At 48.5% G+C, this 19,808-nt stretch overlaps 3 protein-coding genes across 3 annotated transcripts; all 3 read left to right on the forward strand.

Moving 5' to 3' along the window:
* Window positions 1-7,829: 7,829 nt before the first annotated feature.
* LOC145946245 (uncharacterized) lies at window positions 7,830-8,368 on the forward strand. Its single transcript, XM_083055770.1, has 2 exons — window positions 7,830-7,963; window positions 8,029-8,368. The coding sequence occupies exons 1-2, from the start codon at window positions 7,830-7,832 to the stop codon at window positions 8,366-8,368; spliced, it is 474 nt and encodes a 157-aa protein (XP_082911896.1).
* Window positions 8,369-13,231: 4,863 nt separating this feature from the next.
* Window positions 13,232-14,701, forward strand: LOC145946246 (uncharacterized). The gene has a single exon (XM_083055771.1). It carries the CDS (start codon window positions 13,232-13,234, stop codon window positions 14,699-14,701), a length of 1,470 nt encoding a protein of 489 aa, XP_082911897.1.
* A 3,063-nt stretch (window positions 14,702-17,764) lies between these two features.
* On the forward strand, window positions 17,765-18,678 carry LOC145946247 (uncharacterized). The gene is made up of 2 exons (XM_083055772.1): window positions 17,765-18,089; window positions 18,281-18,678. The coding sequence occupies exons 1-2, from the start codon at window positions 17,765-17,767 to the stop codon at window positions 18,676-18,678; spliced, it is 723 nt and encodes a 240-aa protein (XP_082911898.1).
* The last annotated feature ends 1,130 nt before the right edge of the window (window positions 18,679-19,808 follow it).

Here is a 19,808-nt window from a genome sequence, read left to right on the forward strand (position 1 = left end):
TTGTCAAGGTTCAAGAATTTATAACTCAGCTAATAATTATGATATCAAGGTGTTTAAAAAACGAAAATGAAGCTTGAAGATTGTAATTTGAGAAAATTTTAGTGCCGATTACGTGGAATGATCAGTTTTGCAATGACAAATGATAGAATGTGAACCTGCAAAACTGCAAAACTGCTGAATAGAAGGGGAAATCCTCATGGATCCCCTCCGATCCCCGAGAAAGTAGTGCCAAACTCTTACGGCGAAAACCCCGCGAATATCCTACTCGGACTTTGTTTGCGCGAGATGCCCGGTACAATTTGCTCGCTTTGAGACACCTCCGCATTTAATGTAACATTTTTGAATAGAATTGCAACGATTCGAATTGATAAAGATAGCAAATACACATTTTAAATCACAATTTGTCCTTAAAAAACTAACTTTTTTCAAATTGCGATAACTCAGCCAAAAATTATCGTATTGAGTTCCGCCAAAGCGCATTTTAAAGAGAAAAGTTCAAATTTTCACGTGCTTTTTATCCCATTGAGCTACGTCAACTGATTCACGCCGTGCAATTCAGGAAAATGGACTTTCTATTCAGCAGTTTTACAGGTTCACATTCTATCATTTGTCATTGCTAAACTGATCATTCCACGTAATCGGCACTAAAATTTTCTCAAACTACAGACTTCAAGCTTCATTTTCGTTTTTTAAACACCTCGATATCATAATTATTAGCTGAGTTATAAATTCTTAAACTTTGACAATTTTTTACTACTTTTCAAGTGTACCGTTTTTTTTAATACTTAAAATTTTTTTCCTATTATTTTTAAATGTTTCGCTTTAGTTTGGATATCGAAATTTAACGATTTTGCGAATTCTAAAAATATTTTGTATATTGTATGATAAAGTCATGCGGCAAATAAAAAAACTGTTTTCTAAATATCAATTGTAAGCTCTTCAGTTCAACGTTTTTTATATTTATTTACTTGTCCGTACAGTGTCGAAATGATATCTATTATATATCTATATAAGTAATAACAGTAATTACTAACAATAAATAACTAAGAAGAGAAAATAACAATGACAAAAGCTATTTGTTATAAGAACTAATTGTAAGAAATAAAATGTGCATTCTATTAGAAGAAAAAAGTAAGAAAATTGAATATAATATTTATGTTTTATATGATCCAATCCATCTCTTTTTTTTACTTTTTTACTATTTAATCGACAAAAAATAATTGATAAAATATATCATCAATTAAAATTAAATTTTAACAAGAGAAAATCGAGTTTTAAATAATGTTTGAATATTAGTGAAGTAAAAAAGCTTTAACAAGGTAGAACCTATATAAGAGCCTCAGTTATTCTTGGATGTAATTACATAACAATATAAAGCAATAAATTTATTTTTAAATTTATTTTTATTTTTGGATTTTAAATGTAACACAAACTTCTGTATATTATACTAGATCGTTAACAGCGATATTGAAAGTAATGCAAGAATTACATGGCATATTTCTTATTGTTATATGTGCTCGATTTTTTACGGTTTTATTTTTACTGTAAGATGTATTCATTATCATGTTTTATCAAGAGATATGGCATATCAAATTCTGTCCAATTAGATATGGCTGCCCTTGTATCACATTTCATCATATAAGTCGTATAAAAAAATTTTATAATATATCTGAAATCAGAATTATATGTTTTAGAAAAATTTATTTCTTTATTTTCAGTCGCACAGATAAAAAGTTGTGGCAATTTAAATAATGTTCGCGATTCGATAGGTCGAGCAAAATCCGCGGGTTGAATCCGCCGAAATCTCCTTGCCGGTAGCTGGTGTCCCCTGACGTATGAGGAGTTCGCCACCCTCTTAAGTCGAATAGAGGCTTGTCTCAACTCGCGACCAATAGGCCCGTTGAACGACACCCTTGATGATTATACGCCAATAACCCCGGGTCATTTTTTGATTGGATCCGCGATCACAACCATTCCGGAGCCTTCTATTCTAAATATAAATGAAAACCGTCTCTCACGATGGCAATTAGTGCGCCAAATGACAGAAAAGTTTTGGAAAATTTGGCAGCAGGATTACGTTAACATCCTGCAACAGAGGTTCAAATGGCGTAAAATGCAATCGTTAATTCGCGTCGGTACGATGGTTCTCATTAGAAACGATTTACTCCCCCCATGCAAATGGGAACTAGGCCGCGTGATACAATGTTATCCGGGTTCTGACGGATTGGTGCGCGTTGTGTCAGTCCGAACTCCGTCGTCCGAATATAAAAGACCTATCGGGCAATTGTGCATTCTACCGATCGATGTAGAAACAACCGCCGATCCAAGGGCTGCATCAACTTCGTGTACATAATAAAATTAATTGTAAGGTATATGTATTATGTTAAGTCGTAAACATGTATGAAAGCATATAAAGCGTACTGTAAAAACACCGCCTGTCCCCGATGTAAAACCATATGTCATGGCGGGCGACCAACTTTTAGTTTCTAAAAGCATAATCATGGCTAATTCCAATAGTCATTCATTATTTGAAACTATCGTTTCAAGGTGGGCGATATGTTCGCGATTCGATAGGTCGAGCGAAATCCGCGGATTGAATCCGCCGAAATCTCCTTGCCGGTAGCTGGTGCCCCCTGACGCGATCACGCGAATCAAACAGAGAATGTGTCTCTCAATAACACAGAGGAATGCGTGCCGAAAATTAAAACCCGAAATGAAAAACACGACCAATCCGCGTCAAAGGAACTCGCGTGATAGCCCTGTGTTCGCGCTCGATTGGCTATTGAAGCTCGTACGATCAATCCGTGGGGACTAGCTACCGTGTGAAAACTCACAACGATTGACTTCTTCGAGAGAAAGCATCGCGCTCACACGTTCGCGTAGCCGATCTTAGAGTAAAATCGCGCTCTTGCTTACTAATAGTAAGCTACGTGCTTTGCGTTATCACTTAATCTGCACGAAAGTTATAAGAATTAGTGCGACTGTTCACGAAGGGTCTAGTGATCCCTTCCTCAAATAAACTTGCTCCGTTACTAATTGTGATAGTAACAGATACAATAATAACGTTGGATTTAATTCTTTGACGTCTACTCCGGATCTAGTGTTTCCTATCCTCACTCACACAAAATCGCGAAACGAAATCCCGACGTTCCCAACGGAGCGTGTCCCGGCGAACATTTGTGGTCCTTCGAGCCGGATTGAGGTTTCTAGGCGCGATCAACCTTAACGTGAGTGAGTTCCGTGAATGTCCAAAATGAATGAGCTTCTTGAAAAACAATTATCTTTGTTTCATTCGGTGTCGAAAGCTTCGGTGTAGACAACTTTAAGAAGTTTAGGCGAGGTAATTACACGCCAGCAAAAATTCGTTCGAGGATCTCCTAGCTAAAAGAGACTTGGAATAAATGCCTCCAAGGAAATGCATCACTTCTTCAGCACTTCCCGGAATCCAAACGAGAGACCATCGATTACTTCAAGGACGAGTTGATGGATCAACACGAGGAAATTTATCAAACAACTTTGGACTTCATAGCTGAATGGCTGGAAGAATTGGAGCCGCCCGTGAGTCCAAACCAATCAAGTGAATTCTCATTACAACAACCAAGGTCGGACACATCTCTTTCTTTAAAGCATCTCCCGCCAATAAAGCTACCCTCCTTTTCCGGCGAAGCAAGCGAATGGGAGAGCTTTCGCGACAGATTCGACGCGTTAATTATTCAAAATAAAGAGCTGACGGATTTTACGCGGATGCATTTCTTAGTTTCGAGTCTAACCGGGAGCGCTCAAGAACCGATTGCGAATCTTTCCGTAACAAATGACAATTTTGTACTTGCGTGGAACGAGCTAAAATCTCGCTTTGAAAATAAACGTCAACTAATCGAGACACATATTTCCGGATTAAAAAATCTTCCATTAGTTGAAAAGGAATCTGCCTCGGAGTTACATTTGTTACGTGACAAAACTCTTCGAGCAGCAACTGCGCTTAAACGTCTCGATCGAACTCCAGAAGATATTATGAATGATATTTTTGTATACTTTGTAACAAGTAAAATGGATCCGTCTTCCCGGCGGGCATGGCGACTTAAATGTAGCGTCGATTCTACGATACCGACCTTCAGTGATGTAACAAAGTTCTTGTCATCGCGAGCATTCGCATTAGATGAAACTGCGATATCAAAATCAGATATATCAAATAAAAGTGTAAAAATACACAATGCGACCGCGTCATTCAAAAATCCCGCGTCGTGTCCTCTATGTAAAAATTCGCATAGTTTATTCAAATGTTCACAGTTTATAAAGAAGAGTCCGAGTCAACGTTTCGATTTCATTAAACAGTCGAGTCGCTGTTTTAATTGTTTGAGTGCTAAACATTCGGCAGCTAACTGTTCAAGTCAATTTTTATGTCGCATGTGTCAACAAAAGCATCATTCTTTATTACATCGTGACTCGGCCTCTCCTTCTACAAATAGCGTTAAGAGCGATTCTTCTCTATCGGCATTTACAGATCAAGTTGCGAAAGTCGATACGTTCAAACAAGCCGTTGTGATGCATTCGTCCGTTGCACAAGATTTAAGTACATCGTCGATTTTACTTGCGACGGCGAAGGTAACCGTGACATCCACGACAGGGCGCGCACTAACTGCGAGAGCTCTGCTCGATCAAGGGTCCGAGGTTACTTTCGTTAGTGAGCATCTAGCTCAATTATTGCGGTTGCGTCGTAATCGCGCTCAAACGACAATCTCTGTTGTCGGGGGTTTGGATTCTTGTGTTTGTCGATATACTTCGCTAATTCAAATTAGCTCGCGAAGAAGCAATGAGCCCGTATTTATTACTCAAGCTTACATAATGAAGTCATTAACTAAATACGCTCCGCGAACTACAGCAACGATTGTCTCATGGCGACATTTAACTAACCTGCACTTAGCCGATGATAATCCTACCGGATCAGAACCGATAGAAATTATCATTGGTGTCAATTTGTATAGCCAGCTAATATTAGAAGGCCTTCGGAAAGGACCCGTGGGACAGCCGATCGCTCAAAACTCGCATTTAGGTTGGGTAATATCAGGCCCTACTCAAACATCACTCGCATCATCATCAAATATAAACATCTTTCATTGTGTTGCGGGATGAGTGTGAGAGAGAGCAAACGCGCTCGCCCGCTCTCACTCCCTCGCTCTCTCGCTTCGCTTCTAGAGCAGATTGCGCGCGCCACGACAGGCTTCGGAGAGCCGCGTTCTCTCGACCGCTCACGGGCAGCCGCCGCGCGAGCAAAACAAACGGCTTTGTCCTCCGACTTTCGGGAGGGCCCGATATTCTTTGTCGCGAGACCAATATTTGTTTGTTTTCATGTTAGAGAACTCTCTCGAAGGTCGGAAGGATAAAGCCGTCGGCCCGTTACCGCCGATCTCGAGCCACTAGTCTCGAAGCCCTTTGCGCTCGCGGATCTAGATATTCTCAGTACTGTTGGACTTTACGCGGATTCGTTGCTAATCTTTCGGTTGCCGCTCGGTTTCCGTCACGTTGCACTCCGCGCACTGACTCTTGTAAATATTCTTGTACAAATCAATATACTGTCTGTACCGTCTATCACTGATTACCGCTTCTTCTCACATTTCACTGACCACTTGACGTCGCACTTTTTCGAGCCGCCGTTTCCATACTGAACATTGTTGGTCCTTCGAGCCGGATTATAGCTTCTGCTCTGGAGCTGTCTTCGTCGGCAAACCCGTGGTCGTCTCAAGTTCGGAGTGCTGTGGTGCCGTTGGTGAAGTGCAGTGTACCACCTGTAACAGAATGGATTCGGACGTTAAATCTATCGTGGCCGCCGCCACTGTCCTCTATGGCAAAATCTCGCGCGCGCACGACAACCTTATGAAGTTGGGATCTTCCAAGGTCACTCTGGGCGCCATCGAAGCTCGGCTGCAAGCCCTAGAAAAAAACTGGAGCAAGTTTGACTCGCAAAATGACGCTCCTCGACCACCTGGATCAAATCGTTAAGGACCCGTACATGACGTTAGATATACCTGCGCTTGCCGAGGAGGCCTACCTCCTGAACAAGGACTTGCTGCTGGATATGAAGCGTAGTCTCCAGGCGAAGGAGCTTGCAGACTCCGCGGCGCAGTCACGGGGGACGACCCCGTCGGCCTCGCGGACCACTCTCCCGCGTATTCAGCTGCTGCAGTTCTCTGGAAGGTTCGAGGACTGGCCGTCCTTCCGAGATCTGTTCTCCTCTCTCGTAGTCGGTGAGGCCTCCCTGTCAAAGGTAGAAAAAATACACTACCTGAAGACCAATGTAAAGGGGGATGCCGAACAGCTGATTCGCAACCTGCCTACCACGGAAGACAACTTCGAGCGAGCGTGGGCCACTCTCAGCGACCACACACTACGACAATAAACGCCTGCTGGTGAGGTCTTACCTGGCCGCATTTACCGCGCTCCCGAAGATGAAGTCAGATCCAGTGACCGACCTTCGACGCATTTTCCACGGCGTGCTGTCTACCGTCGGCGCCCTAGAAGGAATAGGCCGCCCGATCTCCAGCTGTTCTGACCTCCTTGTACATCTCGTCGTTGACCTTCTCGACTCAAAGACTCGCCGGGAGTGGGAGAACTCGCTGGGGAAGAGCTCCGAGCCGTCGACGTACGAAGAGTTCCGAGCGTTCCTCCAAGAGCAACTGATGACCCAGGAAGCGTTGCGACCTGCAGCCGGTGAACCTCCCGGGAAGGCGGCCGACAGGACCGGGCGATACGCCCGAAGTAACCACGTGAAGAGCCGCGCCGCCGACTCGAGCCGCGGTTGTCCGCTCTGTAAAAAGGAGCACTTTATAGCTTATTGCGAGCTATATACAAGCGAAAGTCGGCCCTGGAGCGGCGCGAAGCAGTAGCTACTCACCTACGCTGCTGGAACTGTCTGGGCCGTCACATGGTCAGTGAGTGTCCTTCCACCAAGAGCTGCAACAGATGCGCGGGTCGGCATCACACATCGCTGCACGAGGCCTTCTTGTCTCCCACGCCGCTCGCTGTGGAGAGCGCACCGTCATCGACGGTGCATGTGGCGGAGCGCCCGCCGGTTGAACGTGCGTCGGTCCTACTCGCTACGGCTCGCGTCCGCGTGACTGACCGTTACGGGCGGCGTCATACAGTTTCGTGCGTTGGTGGATCCGGGTTCCGAAGCCTGTCTGGTCACCGAATCGCTCGCACAACGACTTCGGTTGCCGCGTGTCTCGACGTCGGTCGCTATCTTCGGCATCGGCGGAGTTCAGGCGGGGTTCTCCCGGGGCCGCGTCGCCGTCGCGCTGTCCTCGCGCTCGGGACGGTTTTCGTGCAGCCTCTCCGCGCTCGTGTTGCCGCAACTCTCTATGTACAGCGGCTCCGTGGATGGCGGTGCGCGTTCTTGGTCCCACGTCCAAGATCTCGAGCTGGCCGACCCAGAGTTCTTCCGTCGCGATCCGGTGGAACTGCTTCTAGGCGCTGATCCCTACGCCGACATAGTGCTTCCCGACATTCGACGTGGAGGATCAATGGAGCCGATTGCACAACGGACACGTCTTGGCTGGATTATCCTGGGGACGACTGGGACCGACGGACGTGCATCTTCGTCAGCAGCCTCGATCCAGTGTTCCACGGTGGACGATCTCACGGCTGCCGTGCGTCGCTTCTGGGAGTGGGAGGAGCCTCCTAGCTGCGCCTTGCCGTTCACCACCGAGGAGAAAGCGTGCGACGACCTCTTCGCCTGAACGCATCGACGTCTTCCCGACGGTCGATACTCTGTTCGCCTGCCCCTTCGACGAGAGTTGCCGGACCTTTCTTCGACGCGCCGCGCCGCCTCCCGTATGCTCGGTGCCTTGGAGCGCCGGTTCGAGCGCGATCCAGCACTTCGATATCGCTATCAGGCCTTCATGAGCGATTATCGTGCCCTTGGTCACATGTCGCCCGCCGATGCCAAGACAGTCGCCTCGACCTCCCAGTTCGTTGCTGTTTCCTGCCGCATCACGGGGTGCTCCGGGGCTCCGGCGACGACGCCAAGATTAGGGTCGTCTTTAACGGCTCTTTTCGCACTGCTGCCGGGTTGGCACTGAACGATTTCCTGCACTCTGGGCCCAATCTCTTGCCGGTCCTCGCGGACGTGCTACTGCGCTGGCGTTACCACCGCTACGTGTTCACCGCTAACGTGGAGAAGATGTTCCGCCAGATCCGCGTCCACCAGGAGGATCGAGACATGCAGCGCATCCTGTGGATGGAAGATAAAGAGGTAAAAATGTTCCAGCTCAACACTGTCACGTACGGGCTGGCGTGCGCGCCATACTTGGCTATCAGGGTGCTGCGGCAGCTCGCCTCCGACGAGACTCACCGCTATCCGCTGGGGTCCTGAGTTCTGCAGCAGGATGTTTACATGGACGACATCCTCACCGGCGCCTCCGACCTGGATTCTGCACGCCGCCTTCAGGAGCAGGTGACGGCCCTCTGCACGGCGGGCGGGTTTCCGCTGCGGAAGTGGGCCGCTAACCACACGGCCATCCTGACGAATGTCCCGAGCGAGCACCAGCACCAGCCGGCTGTGGACGCCGCACTACCTACCGACGACTGCTCCGTGCTGGGCTTGCGGTGGAGCCCACTGCGAGACAACCTCACTCTTGCCGTCAGGGAGTCGGCGGATGTTACTCCCACCAAACGAGTGGTCCTCTCGCAGACGGCCTGCCTGTTTGACCCTCTGGGCTGGTTGGCGCCCATCGTCGTGAGAGCTAAACTGCTTATCCAATCCACCTGGTTGCAGCAGCTGGACTGGGACGCCCCTTTGGCCCCGGGAGACGCCGCTAGCTGGACGAACTTCGAGGAGGAGCTTCCTGCGTTGGCGAGGATACGTGTGCCGCGTTGGTTCCGCTGCGATGCCGCTCCCCACGACGTCGAAATCCACGGCTTCGCCGACGGTTCGGAACGGGTATACGCCGCCATAGTGTACCTCCGGGCGGTGAGCGACGGTACGCCCTATTTCTCGCTGGTGCTGGCGAAGTCGAAAGTTGCCCCGCTTAAGAGAGTGTCTCTTCCTCGGCTGAAGCTCTGCGCGGCAGCGCTGTTGGCGAAGTTAGCGGAGCATGTCCGGACTACTCTCAGGCTGACGATGTCTCCCACCTTCCTCTGGACAGATTCCACGGTCGTGCTCTCCTGGATCAGGGGTCACCCTGCAAGATGGACGACCTTTGTGGCTAACAGGGTTGCGGAGATCCAGCGGACCAACGAACAGTCCAAGTGGAGGCACGTACCTGGACGCTTGAATCCGGCGGATTGCGCCTCCCAGGGGGTGTCCCCGAGAGAGCTGGTTGACCACCCGCTATGGTGGCACGGACCGAGCTACCTCGGATCTACAGATGCCTGGCCGAAGGACCCCGGGCTCGTTGACGCGGTCAACCTGCCGGAGCAGCGACCCTCAAGATGCCATGCTGTCGTCGATGCTTCGGAACCCGAAGAGCTGCGACGGTTCTCGTCTCTGCGCCGCTTGCTGCGCGTCTCGGCGTGGATATGGCGATGGCGCTTGCGCCGCCCCCGCGACGGTGGCGAGGCCACGCGCCCTCCATGTTTAGAGCCAGCGGAACTGGATACTGCCCTCCTCCACTGGGTCCGGACCGTCCAACTCCAGAGCTACCGTCTGGAAATTGAGACCATCCGCGCTAGGCGAACGCTGCCCGGACGAAGCTCACTCCGGAAGTTGACTCCAGTCATCGATGGCGACGGGATCCTGCGAGTAAAAGGACGGATTAAGCACGCGTTGCTGGATTTCGATCAGCGGCACCCAGTCATCCTGCCCACCGATTCGCACCTGACCTACCTAGTGGTAGACGCTTGCTACCGACGAACCTTACATGGAGGAGTCCAAGCCACTCTCGCAAGTATCCGCCAGCGATTTTGGATCCCTCGTGGTCGTCAGCTGGTTCGCCGCTACATCAACAGTTGCCTCCCATGTGTGCGATGGCGGGCGGCCGCGCCTCAACCAATGATGGGCGATCTGCCAAGGGCGCGTGTCACTCCCAGCCGACCGTTCCAGCACACCAGAGTGGACTTCGCCGGCCCGATCTGGCTCCGGACATCGAAGGGACGCGACCACAAGGCCTACAAGGGATTCCTGTCAGTTTTTGTGTGTTTCAGCTCGCGCGCGGTCCACTTAGAAGCTGTCAGCGACTATTCCGCCGAGGCCTTCCTCGCCGCGTTCCGACGCTTCGTGTCACGCCGTGGGTTGTGCGAGGTCGTCTGCAGCGACCGCGGCACGAACTTCGTCGGAGCCGACAGCCAGCTCCGGGCCCTCTTTAAAGCGGCGAGTCGCGAGGTCCACAAGGTCATCGGGCGCCTGGCGGACGACGGTGTCCGATGGAGCTTCAATCCACCGGCCGCCCCCCATTTTGGCGGTCTCTGGGAGGCCGCTGTAAAGGCCGTCAAGCACCACCTCCGACGAGTCATCGGAGAAACCCGACTGACCTACGAGGAGATGGCGACGTTCCTGGCGGAGGTAGAGGCATGCCTCAATTCCAGACCCCTGCAGGCTTTGACGGACGATCCGGAAGATTTCGATGCCCTGACCCCCGGCCACTTCCTCATCGGGGCCCCCTTGCTAGCGATTCCGGAGCCCTCCCTCCTGGATGCGAGATCAGGCCGCCTCAACCGCTGGAAATTGCTGCAGCAGATGAGGGATCACTTGTGGCAGCGCTGGGCCCGCGAGTACCTGCAAGGACTTACCCCGCGACCGAAGTGGTGGGCCACCCGCGGGAACTTGAGAGAGGGCCAACTTTGCCTCCTCAAGAACGAGAATACTCCACCTTGTCGTTGGCCGCTCGCGCGCGTTACTCGCCTGCACCCGGGAGTGTCGGGTGCACGTCGTCAAAGTTCGAACCTCCGGTGGCGAGCTGACGCGCCCGGTCGTCAAAATCGTCCCGCTGCCAGCCGCGAGTCCTTCGGACCCCCCGACGCCGACTGCCGATTGCGCTTCAATCGACGAATTAACTGTAAAATAATTGTAATTAGTTGTTATCCATCTCGAAGTGTATACGTACCATTGTTTCGCCGTGATAGAGCGATTCCCTCGGCGCATCCAGCAATCCTCGGTCTGTTTTGACAGGCAAGGTTAGGTTGCCCACGGTTATCGCTTGCATCAGTCGCACAGACGACGACTCATGCGGGGCACGTGCGCGCCCTCGATCGATCGAGGTATCGATCCTGTCACCGCGACACCAGCGCTGTCTCGAGAGCGAATTGCGATCGTCGAATCATTCACGACGAGGCGGGCGGGATGTTGCGGGATGAGTGTGAGAGAACAAACGCGCTCGCCCGCTCTCACTCCCTCGCTCTCTCGCTTTGCTTCTAGAGCAGATTGCGCGCGCCACGACAGGGTTCGGAGAGCCGCGTTCTCTCGACCGCTCACGGGCAGCCGCCGCGCGAGCAAAACAAACGGCTTTGTTCTCCGACTTTCGGGAGGGCCCGATATTCTTTGTCGCAAGACCAATATTTGTTTGTTCTCATGTTAGAGAACTCTCTCGAAGGTCGGAAGGATAAAGCCGTCGGCCCGTTACCGCCGATCTCGAGCCACTAGTCTCGAAGCCCTTCGCGCTCGCGGATCTAGATATTCTCAGTACTGTTGGACTTTACGCGGATTCGTTGCTAATCTTTTGGTTGCCGCTCGGTTTCTGTCGCGTTGCACTCCGCGCACTGACTCTTGTAAATATTCTTGTACAAATCAATATACTGTCTGTTACCGTCTATCACTGTTTACCGCTTCTTCTCACATTTCACTGACCACTTGACGTCGCACTTTTTCGAGCCGCCATTTCCATACTGAACACATTGCACATTGGAAAAGGATCTTAGGCGCTTCTGGGAGGTCGAAGAAACACTTCGCTATTCATTGCTGTCCCCCGACGAGGAGCGATGCGAAGCGCACTTCGTAAAGCATCATTCCCGAACTGCGGAAGGGAAATACATGGTGCGTATTCCATTCAAATCGCCTCCTCCTCTCGAAATAGGAGCATCACGCTCGATCGCCGTTCAACGGCTTCAATCATTAAAGTATCGTTTGGATTCTCAACTAGAAATAAAAGCCGAGTATTCTGCATTCTTAACTGAATACGTTAAGCTCCATCACATGGTGATCACGTCACCTCCTAAATCGTCGGAATTCCAAGCGATATACATACCCCATCAACCAGTGGTTCGTGAATCTAGCGCTACCACACGCTTGCGAGTAGTGTTCAACGCTTCAAGCTTAACATCTAATGGCACATCTCTGAATTCACATCAGTACATTGGGCCTAAATTGCAAACGGATCTCGTCGCCGTGCTCTTAAAATGGCGCCAATATAAGTACGTATATTCAGCAGATATTGCAAAAATGTACCGGCAGATTTGGGTCGATCCTTGTGATCGTGATTATCAAACAATCGTCTGGTACAATGACGACTTCTCGAAAATCCAAGATTATCAGTTAGCAATGGTTACTTACGGTACAGCATCCGCTCCATTTCTAGCACTTCGAGTTCTAAAGCAGTTGGTCCTCGACGAAGGAGCAGAGCTTCCATTAGCCTCCGCCATTATACAAGAACATAATTACGTCGATGACGTATTGTTCGGAGAGGACGATGTTCCCTTGATTTGCCAAGCGCGCAACGAGGTTCGTGAGCTGCTCGCTCGAGCAGGATTTTGACTGCGTAAATGGGCAAGCAATAATCCTGATCTTTTGTCAGATATCTCGGAAACTGATCACGGTCTCGCTAGCGATAGAACATTTTCTATCGACGAATCACTCAATGTTCTGGGAATCGCCTGGAGTCAAGTCCATGATGCCTTCCACTTCCGTGTGTCACTACCTCCGTACCTCCCAAATACCAAAAGAAAAATTCTCTCGATAATTGCAAAATTGTTTGACCCGCTCGGATAGGTCACTCCCGTCACAATCTCAGCTAAAATTTTAATGCAAAGCTTGTGGCGTGATAAATTGGATTGGGATGATCCAATTCGATCTTCCATTATGGACCGTTGAGAAGCTATCTTCAAAGCACTCCCTCACTTGCGCGAACTTCGGTTGCCAAGATGGAGCGGACGGGGTTCCGACACTGCTCGTGGTGAGCTACATGGATTTGCAGATGCTTCCACCTCCGCATACGCCGCAGTAATATATATGCGTACAATCTCACTATCCGGAGAGATCACAATTAGTTTAATTATTGCAAAATCGAAAGTTGCTCCAGTTAAGCCGATGACCATTCCTCGTTTGAAGCTGTCAGCCGCGGTACTCCAAGCGCGCTTGATGAGTTACGTCAACTCCTCTCTCAAGTTCACTCCTGACAAAATTTATTGCTGGACAGATTCAACCGTCGCGTTAGCATGGATAAAATCATCTCCGTCGCGTTGGAAACCATTCGTAGCTCACCGAGTAGCGGAAATCCAATCTCTAGTGCCTCAAGCCGAGTGGCGCTATATCTCGACGAATGAGAATCCAGCCGATGAAGCATCCAGAGGTCTTCTGGCAAGCGAGCTTCAATCGTATTCGTTATGGTGGCAAGGCCCCTCTTGGTTACGACTAAAAGAAATCGATTGGCCGTTTCATGAACAATCTCACTTAAAAGAACACCTCGAGGAACAGAGAGCTCATGTCCTCACGACGATTAAAACTGAGCCGTGGGATTTAGCTAATAGATTCTCTTCATGGCCAAAATTAATAAGAGTAACACAGATGGGACAACTCCCGTCAGCTCGCGTTTCCGTACCAAGCCGTGCGTTCTCTCATTGTGGAGTGGATTACGCCGGACCTGTCGCGACGCGAGCTTCAGCAGGCCGAGGGATAACATCTCGCAAAGGATATATAGCTTTATTTGTTTGTCTTGCATCACGAGCAATCCATTTGGAGCTCGTTAGTAGCTACACTACCTCTGCATTTTTAGCCTTCACTCGATTTTGCGCTCGTCGTGGTTTACCGGCAGTCATGTATTCCGATAACGGCACGACCTTTGCTGGAGCGGATAGGGAACTCGCAAGAGCATATCGTAATGCTCTTCAAGACCCTTCTTTTCTCAACAAAACTGCCTCGGATAACGTAGTGTGGAAATTCATTCCCCCTCATGCACCACATTTTGGTGGGCTGTGGGAAGCGGGTATTCGTAGTGTGAAACACCACTTAAGAAGAATTCTCGCATCGCATACTCTTACGTATGAGGAGTTCGCCACCCTCTTAAGTCGAATAGAGGCTTGTCTCAACTCGCGACCAATAGGCCCGTTGAACGACACCCTTGATGATTATACGCCAATAACCCCGGGTCATTTTTTGATTGGATCCGCGATCACAACCATTCCGGAGCCTTCTATTCTAAATATAAATGAAAACCGTCTCTCACGATGGCAATTAGTGCGCCAAATGACAGAAAAGTTTTGGAAAATTTGGCAGCAGGATTACGTTAACATCCTGCAACAGAGGTTCAAATGGCGTAAAATGCAATCGTTAATTCGCGTCGGTACGATGGTTCTCATTAGAAACGATTTACTCCCCCCATGCAAATGGGAACTAGGCCGCGTGATACAATGTTATCCGGGTTCTGACGGATTGGTGCGCGTTGTGTCAGTCCGAACTCCGTCGTCCGAATATAAAAGACCTATCGGGCAATTGTGCATTCTACCGATCGATGTAGAAACAACCGCCGATCCAAGGGCTGCATCAACTTCGTGTACATAATAAAATTAATTGTAAGGTATATGTATTATGTTAAGTCGTAAACATGTATGAAAGCATATAAAGCGTACTGTAAAAACACCGCCTGTCCCCGATGTAAAACCATATGTCATGGCGGGCGACCAACTTTTAGTTTCTAAAAGCATAATCATGGCTAATTCCAATAGTCATTCATTATTTGAAACTATCGTTTCAAGGTGGGCGATATGTTCGCGATTCGATAGGTCGAGCGAAATCCGCGGATTGAATCCGCCGAAATCTCCTTGCCGGTAGCTGGTGCCCCCTGACGCGATCACGCGAATCAAACAGAGAATGTGTCTCTCAATAACACAGAGGAATGCGTGCCGAAAATTAAAACCCGAAATGAAAAACACGACCAATCCGCGTCAAAGGAACTCGCGTGATAGCCCTGTGTTCGCGCTCGATTGGCTATTGAAGCTCGTACGATCAATCCGTGGGGACTAGCTACCGTGTGAAAACTCACAACGATTGACTTCTTCGAGAGAAAGCATCGCGCTCACACGTTCGCGTAGCCGATCTTAGAGTAAAATCGCGCTCTTGCTTACTAATAGTAAGCTACGTGCTTTGCGTTATCACTTAATCTGCACGAAAGTTATAAGAATTAGTGCGACTGTTCACGAAGGGTCTAGTGATCCCTTCCTCAAATAAACTTGCTCCGTTACTAATTGTGATAGTAACAGATACAATAATAACGTTGGATTTAATTCTTTGACGTCTACTCCGGATCCAGTGTTTCCTATCCTCACTCACACAAAATCGCGAAACGAAATCCCGACGTTCCCAACGGAGCGTGTCCCGGCGAACAAATAACTATAAAACAAAGTAATGCAAATATAACAATTTATATATTTAACATTCCGTAAAAGAAAGTTTCAACAATTTTATTAAAAAATTGTATAAAAAAATATTCTTACATAATCAATCAAATGAAGCCGGTTTTTATATATAATAATATACAACCTGATTTGCGTGTCATTAAATAAAAAAAAATATTAGTTTTTTACTTTTGGATTCTGATCACTTGTATTACTTATACTTTTAGAAGTTAATCATACAATCTAAATTCAGATTTTTCTATAGCTGTGAATATATCATTCCATTTTTAGTATGCAGATGAAAATCTTATGTCCGTTAGCTCAATAGTAAGAGCAGTCGACAAGCGAAACACTCAGGTTTGATTCCCGATTCAGTGATTTTGTCCCGATATTTTTCTCTACGCTTCATTAGAGAGGGGAAGAGAGGGAGAGGAGTTTATTGAAAATGAAACCTCAAATTGAGATTTATTAAAAAGTTGAAATTTATTTAAAAATTGAGATTTATTTAGTTATTTTTATTATCTTAGTATCCTTGGTACCAAGGAAAATTTGTGTTATGTGGACAACTAATCAGTTTCAATGAAAATTAATTTTTCTTTGAAACTGACGCACTATTATCCGCGTCTAACTTTTTCTAGCCCGTTAAAATTTACAAATTTTTAAATAATATTTTACACTATTATGCGTAATATATTCAATGATTTACATATTTTTTAACAAAAACACGATATGTATATATAAATATATACAGGGTGTCTCTAAAATCTGACCCAGGCTCTTTATTTTGGAAACGGCTTTAGATATGGAAAAATGTTTCAGACAAAAGTTGTAGGACTTGAATGGGGACAGATGATGAAAATATGGACTTGACCTTGAGTGACCTATTGAAGGTCAGGTGAAGGTCATCGATGTTTTTTTAAATGGAACCCACTATTTGCTATTGCATATTCTTATAACCCTTGTCGATCTTTTGCACAAGCCGTTCCCAAGATACGAAGCTTCAAAATTGACATATCATCGGCATTCGCATTATCCGATGTACATCGCGAAGAGGTTGTTCAGTCAAATTTGTACATCAAGTGGCCCTAAAAAGGGCAGACTTTGTGTGTGTGTGTGTGTGTGTGTGTGTGTGTGCGCGCGCGCGCTGGCGTGAGTGTGCGCTTCTTTAGTAAAACTTTTCTCTAATTATTTTTCTTCTAGTTTGTAAGGGGAAGGAGAAAAATGGTAGAGAAAAAGAGAGAAAAGTTTTACTAAAGAAGCACACACACACACATACAAAGTCTGCTTTTTTAGAGCCACTTGATGTACAAATTCGATTTCATCGGATAATGCGAATGCCGATGATATGTCAACTTTCAAGCTTTGTACCTTGGGAACGGCTTCCGCAAAAGACCCACATAGGTATAGTGTTTTGAAAACGTCTCGACAAGGATTACAAAAATATGCAATAAAAAATAGGGGGTTCCATTTAAGAGAACATCGATGACCTTCACCTGACCTTCAATATGTCACTCAAGGTCAAGTCCATATTTTCATCATCTGTCCCCCTTCAAGTCCTACAATTTTTGTCTAAAACATTTTTCCATATCTAAAGCCGTTTCCGAGATAAAGAGCCTGGGTCAAACTTTAGAGACACCCTGTATAAACGTGTGCATGAACGAGTATAATAGCATTGTAGCGACGCGCTACGACTGACCATCCAAATCTCAACTGTCATTACTCGAATCCACACATGTCGCAACTTTCATCCTTTCGTATCTACCTTTCCATCCTAAAATCTCGAGATTTACGGTCGCCGGTACGTGCTATTGCATGGACAACACACATGGCGGAAACGTATTGTCTTCCACATGTGGCGTCGAATAGAACCCTTTCGAGGCAATAGAGCAGACCCGCGAGCGACCTCAAGGCACATGCGGAGTTTTCCGATTTATATAAAGTTACGGGGACTGCAAAAAGTTGGAATATGTGGACGAGTTAGTTAACTCTCGGCTACTCTCGCGAACGGTCACCTCCGACCACGCTTGTACAAGATACAGCGAATAAATATAGTATTGTATTTAGTTTACCTTTAATCTCGCCTTGGCGTACATACCCACATAATTGGTGACCCCGACGTTATCCCGCATACATGCAAATTGGTTGACTTAATCGCGAAACCCCGCGAAAGTACGTGCACGCGAATCAGTGTCCTTAGTGAAGTACGGTTGTGGGTGATCGCGCCAGGTATATGGACGAATTAAAATCGCTGACGGCGAGTCGCAAACAATTGACTGGCATTCACTCCGAAATGGCCGAAGAAACCACCGCCGCGTCCGTGATCGCGCCAGTTTTAACAAACACTTTGACTACCGCCGCGTCAATCGACCGCGTGGTGATTAAAATTCCGCCGTTCTGGGCTCACGACCCCGAACTGTGGTTTCGCCAGGTAGAGAGTCAGTTCGCACTCTCGGGCATAACCAGCGACGACACTAAATTCAATTACGTGTTGGGCAACCTCGAGGCCAAATACGCTGCGGAAGTCCGCGACATCTTAACCCTCCCGCGACCGGGAGGTACCAACTACTCAAGGCGGAACTGACCCGCCGACTCAGCACCTCACAGGTGAAGAAAACGCGGCAACTGCTGGAACATGAAGAGATCGGGGATCGGAAGCCTTCGCAATTCCTCCGCCACCTGCGCGGGTTAGCGGGCATGACCGTCCCGGACGATTTTTTAAAAACGATCTGATTAGGACGACTTCCAGCGTCCATGCAAGCCATCCTCGTAACCCAGACGGAGGCTGGCCTGGACAAAATGACTGAGCTCGCCGACGCCATTAACGACGCCTTGCCCGAGAAACGGCACGTGGCAGCGGTATCTACCGAAGCAATCGGGCCGCTGGTCGAACATTTGACTATTCTCACCGCTAAGATGGGGGAGATGATGACCGGACTCCGCCAAGAGGTCGCGGCGCTCAGCGACCGCATTCCCAACCGTAGCAGTCGCCAACAAGAGCGGCGTTCCCCAGCCCGATCGCGCTCACATAGTTGCGGCCACGGCAAAGACGGGATGTGCTGGTATCACTGGCGGTTCGGCTCCGAGGCAACCAAATGTGAGGCGCCTTGCGGATTTCGCGCTGGAAACGACCAGGGTAGTCGTTAATGGAGGCAAGCGACCCGCGCCCTATGTCCCTCCGCCTATTTGTCACGGACAAGGACTCCAAGACAGAATTTTTGATCGATACCGGCGCCGACCTCTGCGTTTACTCGCGATCGTTCCTCCGCGGGCCGCGCGAAAAGTCGGCATATGAACTTACCGCGGCGAACAATAGTGTCATCGCGACTTTCGGAACGATCACGATTACACTCAATCTCGGGTTGCGCAGAGCGTATACGTGGAGGTTTGTTGTCGCCGATGTGTCCAAACCGATTATCGGAGCGGATTTTCTTGCGTTCTACGGCTTGCTCGTCGATATCCGCGGCCGCCGTCTTTTGGACCAGCTGACCTCGCTGACTACCAAAGGACACATAGCGATTTGCGACATTCTCAGCTTCAAAACGATTGCCGGAACGTCGGTCTACCACGAGCAACTGCAAATGTTCCCGGAGATCACACGCCCGGGCGGCGCTCCCTCCGAACCTAAACATTCAACACAGCATCATATCCGCACATCCCCAGGCCCTTCCATCGCCAATAAGCCGAGACGGTTGCCGACGGAGAAGTTGCGAGCGGCCAAGAAAGAATTCGAGGCAATGATCCAATTCGGGACTGCACGACCATCAGAAAGCTGTTGGGCATCGCCGCTGCACATGATTCCTAAGAAGGCCAGCGACGAGTGGCGACCATGCGGAGACTATCGAGCTTTGAACGCGAGGACCTTGCCGGATCGATATCCTGTTCGCCATATAGAAGACTTCGCGCAATCGTTACGGGGCAAAAATATTTTCTCGACGATCGACCTAGTTCGAGCATATAACCAGATCCCCGTCGCACCCGAAGACATCGAGAAAACGGTCATCACGACACCGTTCGGGTTATTTGAATTCCCGTTCATGTCGTTTGGTCTGCGCAATGGTGCGCAAACTTTTCAGCGTTTCATCGATGAAGTTCTCCGAGGCTTGGAGTTCTGTTACGCGTATATCGACGATATACTCGTCGCGTTATCTTCAGAGCATGAACACCTCCGACATTTGGAGACCGTGTACGAACGATTAAGGAAATACGGAGTGGTCATCAACCAGGCCAAGTGCGTGTTCGGGCAATCAAAAGTTAAATTTCTCGGCTACCAAGTT

This window comes from Prenolepis imparis, unplaced genomic scaffold, assembly GCF_030444845.1.
Source record: "Prenolepis imparis isolate NDT839.2.m4 unplaced genomic scaffold, iyPreImpa1.0 SCAF_15, whole genome shotgun sequence".
Taxonomy (NCBI): domain Eukaryota; kingdom Metazoa; phylum Arthropoda; class Insecta; order Hymenoptera; family Formicidae; genus Prenolepis; species Prenolepis imparis.